The 13,166-nt window shown below is 40.9% G+C and overlaps 1 protein-coding gene across 1 annotated transcript in view; it reads right to left on the bottom strand.

The window, feature by feature from the left end:
• Positions 1-13,166, bottom strand: part of LOC123980195 (putative ferric-chelate reductase 1) — a 44,132-nt gene that overhangs the window by 10,635 nt on the left and 20,331 nt on the right. Inside the window, exons 3-6 of the mRNA XM_046064496.1 lie at positions 3,618-3,715; positions 3,305-3,464; positions 2,824-3,089; positions 2,391-2,683 (exon numbers count right to left, since the gene is read on the bottom strand). Coding sequence (XP_045920452.1) covers positions 2,391-2,683; positions 2,824-3,089; positions 3,305-3,464; positions 3,618-3,715 — 817 coding nt within the window. The remainder of the gene's footprint in view (positions 1-2,390; positions 2,684-2,823; positions 3,090-3,304; positions 3,465-3,617; positions 3,716-13,166) is intronic.

Raw genomic sequence — 13,166 nt, 5'->3', positions numbered from 1 at the left:
CTGTGATTTGTTTCACAGTAAGTTACTGGTCATTTGCTGCCAGTTATTTACTGTGATTTGTTTCACAGTAAGTTACTGGTCAATTGCTGCCAGTTATCTACTGTGATTTGTTTTACAGTAAGTTGCTTGTCAATTGCTGCCAGTTATTTACTGTGATTTGTTTCACAGTAAATTGCTTGTCAATTGCTGCCAGCTATTTAATGTGATTTGTTTTACAGTAAGTAGCTTGACAATTGCTGCCAGTTATTGACTGTTTTACAGTAAGTTGCTTGTCAAAAGACACCAAAAGAGGTTTGCGACTCACTAAAGGAAAAACCACTCACGGAGATCTATCAATTTAGTTTATTGATCAAAAGATAACAACAAATGTATCAAATTTACTTATGGTAAATTTGTTTCCCACAACACACACAAACAACATTTGGTCGCTATTTCACTCCTCCTCTCTCATTAAAATACAAAAACACTTCCAAGTTGTAGTCTTTCCCTGTATGACACTAAGGGTGAGGAGGATCTAATTAAGATGAGGAGGATCTGATACAGTTTCCTAATATTTATATAACAGTTATTTGAAACAAGAAAAAAAGAAAATAGGCAAAATAACCTTGGTTGTCCATAACAACAACAAAAATAATAATAGGTTACCAATCAACTACTATGGCTTCAACGGGTGGCATTTTACGCAAGGTATCGAATCTGTATTGGTGGTAACTTTGGGGGTCAGGGGCTCAAAGTGAAAAAAGGGAACTTCTACTAGATTCAAGTATATATTTAGAATAAATGACTGCATGAAGGGTTGGACATGCAAGATAACCTACAGCTTCACACACCCAAACGACAGAATACTGAATTGCCTGAATACATTAATGTTTTGATCAAATACATTATTATTATTATTGTTATTTTACACACACGCGCATGCGCGCGCACACACACCCAATAACTGATGGAGACTTGACTGAAGGACTTAGTTTCACATTTGTGACAGGGCTGTCTGTATCAGTAAAGATCTATCAGCATACAACAAACTAATAGAAAGAATAGTTATCAGATGAGGAGCCTACCCTCAAAATGTTGAAGTTGCTGTTTAAGGCAGGACACTTTTTAATCATGCAGTGATCAATTTTGAGATTTTGGTCTATTTTGCTTTTACGTCTTCTTTTACTCTAATGGAAAGAACACTTCCAAAATACAAATTTAGATGGTGTTTGTTTTGAGCCTTCTACCCTTCATGTGTTTGCACCCGTAGATTTCTTCTAAATTAACCAAAACAAGCTAATCTGTACATTTAAACATAACATTTGAACAAAAAAAACCTTACTCTTGATGTAAGTTATTGAGGAAGTTCTGTGGTGATATGCTTAGGTTATTTTGTTTGTTCTATTCACCTGCAGTGTCCTGGCAAATGTATGCAAATCAGCACATTTAAATCAGTTTTCCAGGTCATAAGGAAACCTAGTACATTGCAGGTGCGTTCTTCAGTGAACTAAAATCTTACAATGGTTACAATATCCATGCTTATTTAACTAATGTCTGCAGTCTGTGGATGATGATAAATCAAATGTATTACACCAGTTAACGGGTGCCCGTCAGTTCAGGTCACCAAGTATTCTGGAGCAAAACTGCCAGACCCTCACACACACAGCAGACCAAAATTTATGCTAAAACACAGACCCACACAATGCTGAACCAGAACCAAATTCACTATCATAAAATGCAGGCTGCATTATCATCTCTAATTCCTTTCCTTTCCTCTGTTTCAACTTACTATTTTTTTTAGCAAATATCTCCTTTCCCCTTGCTCATGTTGACTGTGAATCTAATATAATCTGGGTTCAATAAAGCAGTTGTCATACACTGTTGGGGAATTGGGAATTGTCTCTTTAAATAATATTAAACAGAGTACTGTCTGGACCTGCTCTATATGCAAAGTCCGATTAGATGATTTGTTATGAATTATATACATTTGAAATAATAAATCTGGATTTTCATATTTACCTAGCCAGGTATAATGCTTGAATTCCAGAGTGAAAACAAACGCCATTTTATTGTTAAAGACTCACAAAAGACTTCAAATGAAATAATAAATTCTAAATTGATGACAAAATGTATCTCTACAATAACTAATCCTCAATTTCACTGCTCACGCCTATGCACCAGTGTAAACAATTAGATAAAAAATATGACATTTTATAACGTTAATTAAATGACAGGGAGCCACAGGATACGATGAATCTGTGTCAGCCAGACACATATCCGGGCGGCGGTGATGGCTACAGCAGCGCATTTTGTGAGCTGCGCGCTTGCCCCTTTGCTGATTTCTCCTTTTCTTCCTCAGTCATGGTGGTGGAGTGAATGAGGAAGCAATCCTCGGGGTCAGAGTCCCCCGCCTCGGGGTCGGCAATCGCCGGGGACAGGGAGAACGTCGAGCCACTGGGAGACCCGTGGACAGAAGAGGAGGACGACTGGCAACAGCAGGCTGAGGACTTCATCCAAGGAGTGAGTGGGCTTCCACACCTCTTCCTGCTGAACGGTGAAATCATCGGGCAGCCGGTCATCGGGGGTGAGGAGGGCGCAGAACGGCATTGTGAGCTGGGAGTGAGTGCTCCGGGCCGAGACACGCCTCGCAGCGAGGATGGAGATCCCCGGGCATGATGTAGCCCATGTGACAGACGCTGCACACCTGTACGGAAGGAGCGGCACCTCGCCCTGGGCCGGTAAGCTTGCGAGCAGACATTTTTCTCTTTAATCTTCTTCTCTTTAGAATAGCTCTTAAGACAGCTCAGTGCTGAAGAAAATTGGGAGCCGATGGCTGGGTCTCACCGTTGTTTATATACAAGGTGTGGACGTAGGACAGGCCCACGCTGTGGGTGGCCGTAGACAAAATGTATCAGTGCCGCGCAGGCACGTGTAGGGGTAAACCCAATAGCGATGGCCCACTGTTTTCTGATTGGCCAAGACCTGAAGCATGTTACCAGGCTGTTGTTGTTGCTGGGCAGAACAGGCAGACTGAGCCATTGCTGGACCGTTGCTATGCCCATATATGGAACACCAGCTCCTTCTTGCTCGGTAATACATAGAACGGAGCTCTTGGTAGAAAAAGCAGTTCAAAACAGAGTGTTCAGAACAGGAGGAAATCTGAGATTTTTGCTCACAGGGATTTCTTTTAACAGCTTTAACCTCATTTTTTGAAGCTTTGGCCATGTTTAACATGAACATCCAACATTGTAGATAAGTCATAAAATGTGGAAAAGCATAATAGGTCTCCTTTAATAACGTGCTCCTAATCATCATTATTACTTACATCAGGTTGTTGTATTTTAGATGATGTTATTGGCGTAGTCGTGGAACCGGTTATTGTTGGTGTAATGGGGGGACTTCCACCAGTTCCGGTATTAATGAAGGTCAGGGCAGGACTTGTAACATCAACCCAGAAGGTCTTGAAATCCTGCACGAAGGATGCACTGCAGATACAGCAAAACCAGTTTTTATGAATCAAGTTAGAAACACATAGAGATTATGCAGAGTAGTGGTTCACTTTTCTGAACCACTTGAGCATGGCATGACATAGAAAAGAACAGAATGGAATAGGACAAAATTATTGAATTCAACCTTACTGGAACTGAATTGGTTTTGAGTTTGCTGTCGCTTCTGATGTCCATGTCACCTGAACGGAGGTCTTACTAGAACTTGATCTGTGGGATACAGCTGAGTTCTGGACGCACAGACGCGCGCACACACACACACACACACACAGAAAGAGGGAGAACAAGAGAAAAGGAGGTCATCTGTTTCATCTGAAGGTTTTCCACCATATTGTTGCCATATTATGCTACGTCTATTTTCTGCTGTTTTTACAAATGTAACTACATTGTGTATTGGGCTCTGAGCACTGCTCTCTGGACAACACTGAAATGCAATGCACCTCATTAGTTTGTTTTATTTATGTTGTGATTTGATTTTAATGTGACATGGATTGTTCATGTCAAAATGAAAATCATATCATTTATTTACCACTTAACATTCCCACCCATGGGCCGTCAGGTCCTGGCGGCAGCTTTCAGTATGTGCACACAACTGCTATGTTAGCTTCATACTCATATGACACACCATTTGAAAGCTAAAACCCTCGTGATTCGACCAATGCAAACCATTTCAAGATACAAAGCCCAGAGCGGGTACAATAAGTGCTTCTTTCAGACCAACCAGTACAAGCAAAATTGACACGACTCACCTATGAAGCCTCATAGCAATCCACCTATCGATTATATTCCAACAAAATGGTCTTGTTACATTGTCAGAGGTCCAGATGATCCAATCCAGTACAAATATTTAGTCCAAAACACATTTTTCCATCAATAAAACCCCAGGGACTGCTGCCGCATTGTTTCATATTTGCCGGCAGACGTGGCTCGTATGTCATTAAAACCGTAATAACGCCGATTTGAATGTAAACAACTACGATAGCTTCTATTCAAATTAGCCGCTGAACTGAACTTTCGAGTGACACCAAGGCCCTGTCCCAATATCCACACTACGCCCTAAAGTCTGCCTCGAAGTGGACACTTGTTTAAAGTGCACTTAGCGGAGTAAGTGTGCAAGGGCCCTGTGAAGCTGTGAAGAGCAGAATTGGGACATTTTTGCACATGTCACTATCTACGTCACTTATGCTGTGATCAGGAGAGCAAACATGGCGCTGGCAACTTCCATTTAAATTTGTTATACCCAATAAAGTGAAAGAAATGCATTACAATATCGCGCCTAACATATACCCTACTAACCAAATGTTGTCAAAATTTATAGATATTGATCAAAAATGTGAATTCTGCAAAGATGAAGACGAGACAATTCTGCACTTATTTTTTGAGTGTCAATACCGATACACATTGGGATTCTGGGAAAAAAATATGGATTACTTTGTCAAACTAATCATTTAATCAAACTAGAAGCCAAGGATGTAATACTACACTATTTTAAAGTTAAAGTTAAAGTTTATTAAAAGTGTAAAATCACCAGCTGTGTGGTCCCAATACACTTTACAGAAAACACACATTGAATTTGCAGAAAATGTTAACACATAAGAAACACACATTAAAAAACAACAATAAAATAAACAATTATAAAACTAATAATAAATACAATAAAATAAAATAGACAAATAAAATGTATAAAAAATTCATAAAATACCGTAGCCCAAACTATAAGCCTTCTCACAAAATACAGAAAAACCATCCCTCGCTAAAAGCTTTACTAAAAAGAAAAGTTTTTAGCCTACTCTTAAATATGGAAATGTTGGTTGCTTCCTGAACCCAGACAGGGGTCTGATTCCACAGCTGAGGTGCCTGATGGCTAAAGGTTGTGGCTCCTATTCTACATCTGGAGATCCTAGGCACTACAAGTAGCCCTGCATTTTGGGAACGCAGTGTTCTAGTGGGGCAGTATGGTTTAAGGAGTTCTTTTAAATAAGATGGTGCCTGACCATTAAGGGCTTTGTATGTAAGAAGTATTTTAAAATCAATTCTCAAATTTACCGGGAGCCAGTGCAAAGTTACTAAAACAGGGGTGATATGATCTCTCCTGCTGGTTCTTGTCAGTATGCGTGCAGCAGCGTTTTGTATTAACTGGAGAGACTTAAGAGATTTTTTTGAGCAGCCTGAAAGTTACAGTAGTCAAACAAGTTTCTCTGCATCATCTCGATGCAGAAGGTTTCTAATTTTAATATTGCGAAGGTGAAAATAGGCAGTCCTTGTAGTTTGCTTTATGTGTGCGTTGAAAGACAGGTCTTGATCAAAAGTAACTCCCAGATTCCTCACGGTGGTGCTGGAGGCCAAGGCAATGCCATCGAAGGCAACTATGTCTGCAGACAATGTGTCTCGGAGGAGTTTGGGTCCAAGTACTACAACCTCAATTTTCAGAGTTCAACATCAAGAAATTATAAGACATACAGGTCTTCAAATCCTTAATGCACATTTGAAGCCTAGCTGACTGGTTGGTTTCATCAGGTCTGATAGAAAGGTATAACTGAGTGTCATCAGCATAACAATGAAAGTTTATACTGTGGTTCCTAATGATATTACCTAGCGGAAGCATATACAAGGTGAATAATATAGGTCTAAGGACTGAACCTTGGGGAACTCCATGGTTAACTCTGCTGTGCAGAGAAGACTTATTGTTTACATGTACAAACTGCGATCTGATAAGTAGGATTTAAACCAGCTTAAAGCAGTTCCTTTAATGCTGATTAAGTGTTCAAGTCTCTGTAGTAAAATATGGTGATCAATTGTATCAAATGCCGCACTTCGATCTAATAAGACTAATACAGAGACTAGTCCCTTATCTGATGCTGTTAAAAGATCATTAGAAATTTTTACCAGTGCTGTCTCTGTACTGTGATGCATTCTGAAAAATGACTGAAATTTTTCAAATAAGTTGTTGCTATGCAAAAATTCACAGAATTGATTTGCCACGATTTTTTCAAGGATCATGGATATGAAAGGAAAGTTAGATATCGGTCTGTAACTGTCTAAAGAAGTCTAGAAGTGGTTTAATAACCGCTTCCTTAAAAAACTGAGGTACAGTGCCTTGCGAAAGTATTCGGCCCCCTTGAACTTTTCGACCTTTTGCCACATTTCAGGCTTCAAACATAAAGATATAAAACTGTAATTTTTTGTGAAGAACCAACAACAAGTGGGACACAATCATGAAGTGGAACGAAATTTATTGGATATTTCAAACTTTTTTAACAAATAAAAAACTGAAAAATTGGGCGTGCAAAATTATTCAGCCCCCTTAAGTTAATACTTTGTAGCGCCACCTTTTGCTGCGATTACAGCTGTAAATCGCTTGGGGTACGTCTATATCAGTTTTGCACACCGAGAGACTGAAATTTTTGCCCATTCCTCCTTGCAAAACAGCTCGAGCTCAGTGAGGTTGGATGGAGAGCGTTTGTGAACAGCAGTTTTCAGTTTCCACAGATTCTCGATTGGATTCAGGTCTGGACTTTGACTTGGCCATTCTAACACCTGGATATGTTTATTTGTGAACCATTCCAGTGTAGATTTTGCTTTATGTTTTGGATCATTGTCTTGTTGGAAGACAAATCTCCGTCCCAGTCTCAGGTCTTTTGCAGACTCCATCAGGTTTTCTTCCAGAATGGTCCTGTATTTGGCTCCATCCATCTTCCCATCAATTTTAACCATCTTCCCTGTCCCTGCTGAAGAAAAGCAGGCCCAAACCATGATGCTGTCACCACCATGTTTGACAGTGGGGATGGTGTGTTCAGGGTGATGAGCTGTGTTGCCTTTACGCCAAACATAACGTTTTGCATTGTTGCCAAAAAGTTCGATTTTGGTTTCATCTGACCAGAGCACCTTCTTCCACATGTTTGGTGTGTCTCCCAGGTGGCTTGTGGCAAACTTTAAACGAGACTTTTTATGGATATCTTTAAGAAATGGCTTTCTTCTTGCCACTCTTCCATAAAGGCCAGATTTGTGCAGTATACGACTGAGTTGTCCCATCTCAGCTGTAGATCTCTGCAGTTCATCCAGAGCGATCATGGGCCTCTTGGCTGCATCTCTGATCAGTCTTCTCCTTGTATGAGCTGAAAGTTTAGAGGGACGGCCGGGTCTTCGTAGATTTGCAGTGGTCTGATACTCCTTCCATTTCAATATTATCGCTTGCACAGTGCTCCTTGGGATGTTTAAAGCTTGGGAAATCTTTTTGTATCCAAATCCGGCTTTAAACTTCTCCACAACAGTATCTCGGACCTGCCTGGTGTGTTCCTTGTTCTTCATGATGCTCTCTGCGCTTTTAACGGACCTCTGAGACTATCACAGAGCAGGTGCATTTATACGGAGACTTGATTTCACACAGGTGGATTCTATTTATCATCATTAGTCATTTAGGTCAACATTGGATCATTCAGAGATCCTCACTGAACTTCTGGAGAGAGTTTGCAGCATTGAAAGTAAAGGGGGCTGAATAATTTTGCACGCCCAAAAGTTTTTTATTTGTTAAAAAGGTTTGAAATATCCAATAAATTTCGTTCCACTTCATAATTGTGTCCCACTTGTTGTTGATTCTTCACAAAAAATAAAAATGTTATATCTTTATGTTTGAAGCCTGAAATGTGGCAAAAGGTCAAAAAGTTCAAGGGGGCCGAATACTTTCGCAAGGCACTGTAATACCATTAAGATTATGTCCATAAAATAATTGGATCCAGGGGAGAGGAGAAAAGAATTTCAATGTGGTAGATTTACGAGAAACTAATAATAACAAATCTACAAGTTAAAAACTATTCTCTGACATTGTATTCATACATTTATGAGAGAAACTCTCTGAAAAACTGTTTTTTTTCAAGGACCCACATGCTTGACTTGCCTTGTATTGCATACGCAGTGGAAAATTATATTGGACTTCATGATTGGATTTAGCAGTGAGGAAATAGGTGAGTTAGCCCAGAACGCTATATTATCATGCACCGTGGATGAAAGTCAGGATGAAATCTAAACATATTTTATCAAGTGGTGTGTATTAATATCTACTTCTCATCATTAATACTGAGTACAGTTGTGGTGTGTAGTCCACGTATGCAGGATAACCTCGTGTTAACCACGAACAAAACCTGCTTGGAGCAGTTTAGTGTGCAGCGTAAATTGCCATGGCAACAGACCGCAGGTAAAACCCATCCACCTTTCTATTACAGGTTGATCAGGAAGTTACACCTGACGTCACAAAATTACTCCTGAAGTTACCTGGATAAGCCAGTTACCTCGCTTCGTAGTACAGGCCACTGGACTGATACCTAACTTCTAGGTAGTTCTGCTGTTCAATATACAGCTTTCACACCAGCCCAAACAAAACAAACTAAACAGGAAAACACACCAGAAATCACCTTACAAAAACATTTTGCGGAATGCAAAACCCAGTCTCCCAGGGGAAAAAAGACCTGGGGTCTCATTTATAAACAGTGCGTACGTACAAAACAGGGCTGGAAACGTGCGTAGGGCACTTCCCAAGCAAAGGTTGCGATCTATGAAAAACAAACTTGACGGGAGAATGTGCGTTCCTGTAAGTAAACTCTGAACCATGAGTAGGCACATAAAGAAGAGAAATGAGAAATGTCGACTCACATGGAAGAAGGATGAAACCGTTTGACTTTCCCTGAAGTGTGCAAAAAAACCCACCCAATTTAAGATAATTTGCAGCGCACACAAGTATCCAGATTTAGGATAATAAACACAAATGCAGATATCTGTTTCTGCAAAAGAACGCCTCAAATAAGTTGTACTGTTTAATCAGGAATCATATTATTTAATACTTGCATGCAGTGCAATTTATTCTCATAAATAAGACGAACAGGACAAATTACATTTAAATTGATGCCGTTTTCAGTGCGTCAGTCGAGCAAATACGAGGACATAGTTTCATATTGCCTATTGTCATCAGATGTTCGTTGCCTTTTCGAGCCAAACGCCATTGTCGAACGCCATTTTTGGCTTTTGGGCATACGTACAATTTTCTACGCACAGTTTTATAAATGAGACCCTTGTTCTTTCTTTCTTTCTTACACCCAACTAACAACCCTGATGTCTGCCACATAACTTTTGTGTGAAAAGATTTCACACTTAGTTTTAATTTTTTGGGGTAGTGACAAATCCCCTTTAAAACTAATGACTCCCATCAGCATCAGCTGTATTTTGTGTTTAGTGCTAAATGGTTAATTTTTGCACGATAACTGGCTAAACCAAGATGAACATGGTTTACAACATACCTGCTAAAAATCAGCAACATTGTTAGAATTGTCATCGCAAGCATGTTAGTATCCTGATGTTACTATTTACAGTAGCTAAACAATTTAAACGATTATGAGTATGATCTGGGCAGGATGACTGATCAGACCAAGCTGGACTGGGTCTATTCCAGTTTGGGTCAGTTGTGGAAAGTAGCTGATAAAATCATCAGTGTGCATGTTGTTGGAGATAATCTTTATGTGTGGTTTGTCCAGTCTTTGTAGGTTTCAGCTAGCCTTGAAGTTTGCCCCAAGCTTCTCTGCACGCCACTGGACTAAACGTGTAACTGTGACATTTTGTTGCATACTGTTCACTGTGTTGAGGTTGTGGCTAATAAACAATCAGATCAATGACAGACACACAACTAGAATGAGACTTGCAAACAAATACTGTTGGATACTGTCCATCTTGGAAATCACTGGAGGCTTTACAAATGCTAGTTGACTCAGCCTCATCTTAGATGACAGCTCGTCAAGTTGAGTTAGCAATAGGTGTGCTTTAACAGGTGGACACATGCACCGAATATGTAAACAAGCTGCCCCCCCCCACACACAGACAATTGTATGCACCTCACCTTTATTACTCCTCACCTTCTGGTCCCTGCAGGAAAGTTGGTTGTGAGCCATCATCTTCATCTAGTAAACATACACTCTCGCTGTCAGGATAACATGCTTTCCAAAATCCATGCTGAGCCTGAATGAGTGCACATGGCCGCACAAACGAACACTTACAACACCCCACAGACAGGCATGCAAGTGCACACACATGCGGCCCCCACAGAGGAAGTGAGATTAGCTTTTTGCTGCTACTGTAATTCAGTTATCCCTCGCTGCCGGACGCCAAATGACGGGCAGGGAGCAGGATTCTGCTGTGTCTGTACTTTGTGTGGCTGGCGGCTTGCTTATCCCTCTCGTACACAGGTGAATGCCTTTTTGCCTGCCTGTCAACTCTACACCCCATCTCCCACTGTCTTCCCACAACCTTGGGAGACTGTGGGTGGCCTCTCGCTGCTAAGCTGCCATCTCAAATCTACTATTGTGATGGGTAATTTCTGACATGGCTTCCCCTAAAGAATTTTACTATCGGCAGGGTGTGTTCACTCATGTCACCTCTGCAACCAAAAAAGTGTCACAAAGGCCAAAACACAAGTCTAGGGTGGCAGAAGGGAGGATTCTTGAACCAAGTTGGTGGCGATACTGTCCACAATGAAGTTAACGAGCCTCTGAGTGTTTGATCTGCCAGAGTCCACGTCATTAATCTGCATACCCGCACGCAAATGCACACATACCATCCATAAAGTGAGTCATACAGTATGCTCACATACGCATGCATGCACACAGTGGGAGGCAGCTTTCTGGTGCAGGTTGGCAACAATCCGGGGCTTTTCCTCCCTCCTCCGTGGACCCCTTGCCAGGCCAGGCTTGGAAAGAGGTCACATTCTCCAAGGTGTGTCTAAACAGAGATGACATGTGGATGTGCTGGCACGAGCACCGCTCTGGGCTCCCTACCACCCCATCTCACGTCCCTGCCAGAAAAGCAGCCGCGTTGTTTTCTTTCCCCTCTCTTTTTCTTCTCTTTCCCCCTGAAAAGTAGCTCTCTGCCAGAGAAAACAGAATCATTGTTTGTTTTAATGGTTGTTCCATTCCTCAGGTTCATCCTGACTTAAAAATACCAATAAAGTAGAGAACAGGCTTGACAACTGGAATGATGCACATGTTAATTTGGTTATACGATTTCTCCTATCGCCTGCGGAGTTCTCTGTCATTTTTCATTTAACAGTTTTTCTACTGACTGACATGTTTGTGGAAATATATCCCTGTGACTTATTCCCTTCATAGCATGACAGTATAGTATTTACAGTATATGATGTATCATCAGGTCTTTCTCAGGGCAAACATCTAATTACACAAACAGTTATAATAACAAATGCAAGATTTAGCTAAATGTGTTGAGAAAACACACAAACTGTTGTGGTTTCCTTCATATCAAAGATTTTTTTGAATCATCTGTATGGTTAAATGTTGATACTGGCCTGATTCCTGGTTCCTGTGAGCAGCATGTTTTGCAAGTGACACCTTCCTGTGAAAAAGGATGTCTCCATTTAGAATGGCTCAAAATACAAGGTGATCAGCACACATTAAAGATCCCCTCTAGCCATGTTTTAAAACATAAAAACACTTTTAATACAAATTCTTCTGACATCTTCTGTAAACACAACAATGACATACTGTAATATCCCGTCATAAAGGATATGGAGAACATGTCATGCAGCAATGTTAGCCTTTATTTGGAGTTGTGTTTTTGTCTCCAGTCCAACAATCACTCTCCCCAGCCCGCATGTCAAAGTGTACTTGGGCAAGATGCTGAACCCCAAATTGCTGTGCCATGGGTGTATGAGTGTGTGTGAATGTTTATTTTATTTCTGGTGGGCACTTGGCACCTTGCATGGCGGCCTCCACCATCAGTGTATGAATGTGTGTGAAAGGGGTGACTGTGACATGTAAAGCACTTTGAGTGGTCAGAAGACTAGAAAGGTGCAATACAACTACAGTCAATTGAAATACAAAATTAGTTCCTCTCACTCTGGGTAAAGGTTTCCCTGCTGTTTTGAGTTTAATCAGCAAAAATGAGAAGAACATCAACTCTTGCTGAATTTTGGAAGGACTGTTAAAGCAGAACTGCTCCCAGCAAGACCTTTTAGTACTATTTAAAAAAGTAATGAGTAACATCTTAATTGTTTGTGTCTCAAGCCCAACACTGCTCTTGCCTCCCCAGGTGATAAGCTTTTTAAAGCTGACAGCGCAGGATCACAGCTATCTGGTAAATGGAAATGCGATGAAAGCTACCCACACTCAGCGGATTTCTTTGGCTTGCATCATTTTGCGTCCCTGGCTGAATTAGTGCTTACTAGGTGGTAATAAAACAACTGTGAGGTGCAAGTTCAGGGTGAAGACGGCACAGCACAGACCCACGGGAAATCTATAGTCCTAAGCCTATAGGTATGTCCACAGGTCCTGGCCAAGACCTGAGTGGGTATCAGGTTTGTTGCAGAGCTCATCAGATTCAGACCTGTTCTGGTTTTGATTTACTGCATCCCTGGAACAGAGTGTGGAACATCACCTGCATCTGGTTTACCCTGACAAATCAAACCCAGTTGTTGTGGGAGGGTGCAGAGTTAACCAAAATAGGGACTTTAATCATTTTTATGGATGGTAGGAGTTTACAGGTTTTAAATATATATTTATGTGTTCTGGCCCTCAGGTACTGAGGATAAATCACAGCAGTGATCAGGCTGTGAGAAGGCCACAGCTACAGTGAGCACAACAGGTCAGGTCACATGCAGAGCTGAACACAGACTAGATATTAGGTGCGGCC

Source organism: Micropterus dolomieu, linkage group LG01 (genome assembly GCF_021292245.1).
Source record: "Micropterus dolomieu isolate WLL.071019.BEF.003 ecotype Adirondacks linkage group LG01, ASM2129224v1, whole genome shotgun sequence".
Classification (NCBI taxonomy): Eukaryota; Metazoa; Chordata; class Actinopteri; order Centrarchiformes; family Centrarchidae; genus Micropterus; species Micropterus dolomieu.
Note: the sequence above shows the minus strand (reverse complement) of the source record. Positions and strands in the feature narration are given on the sequence as shown.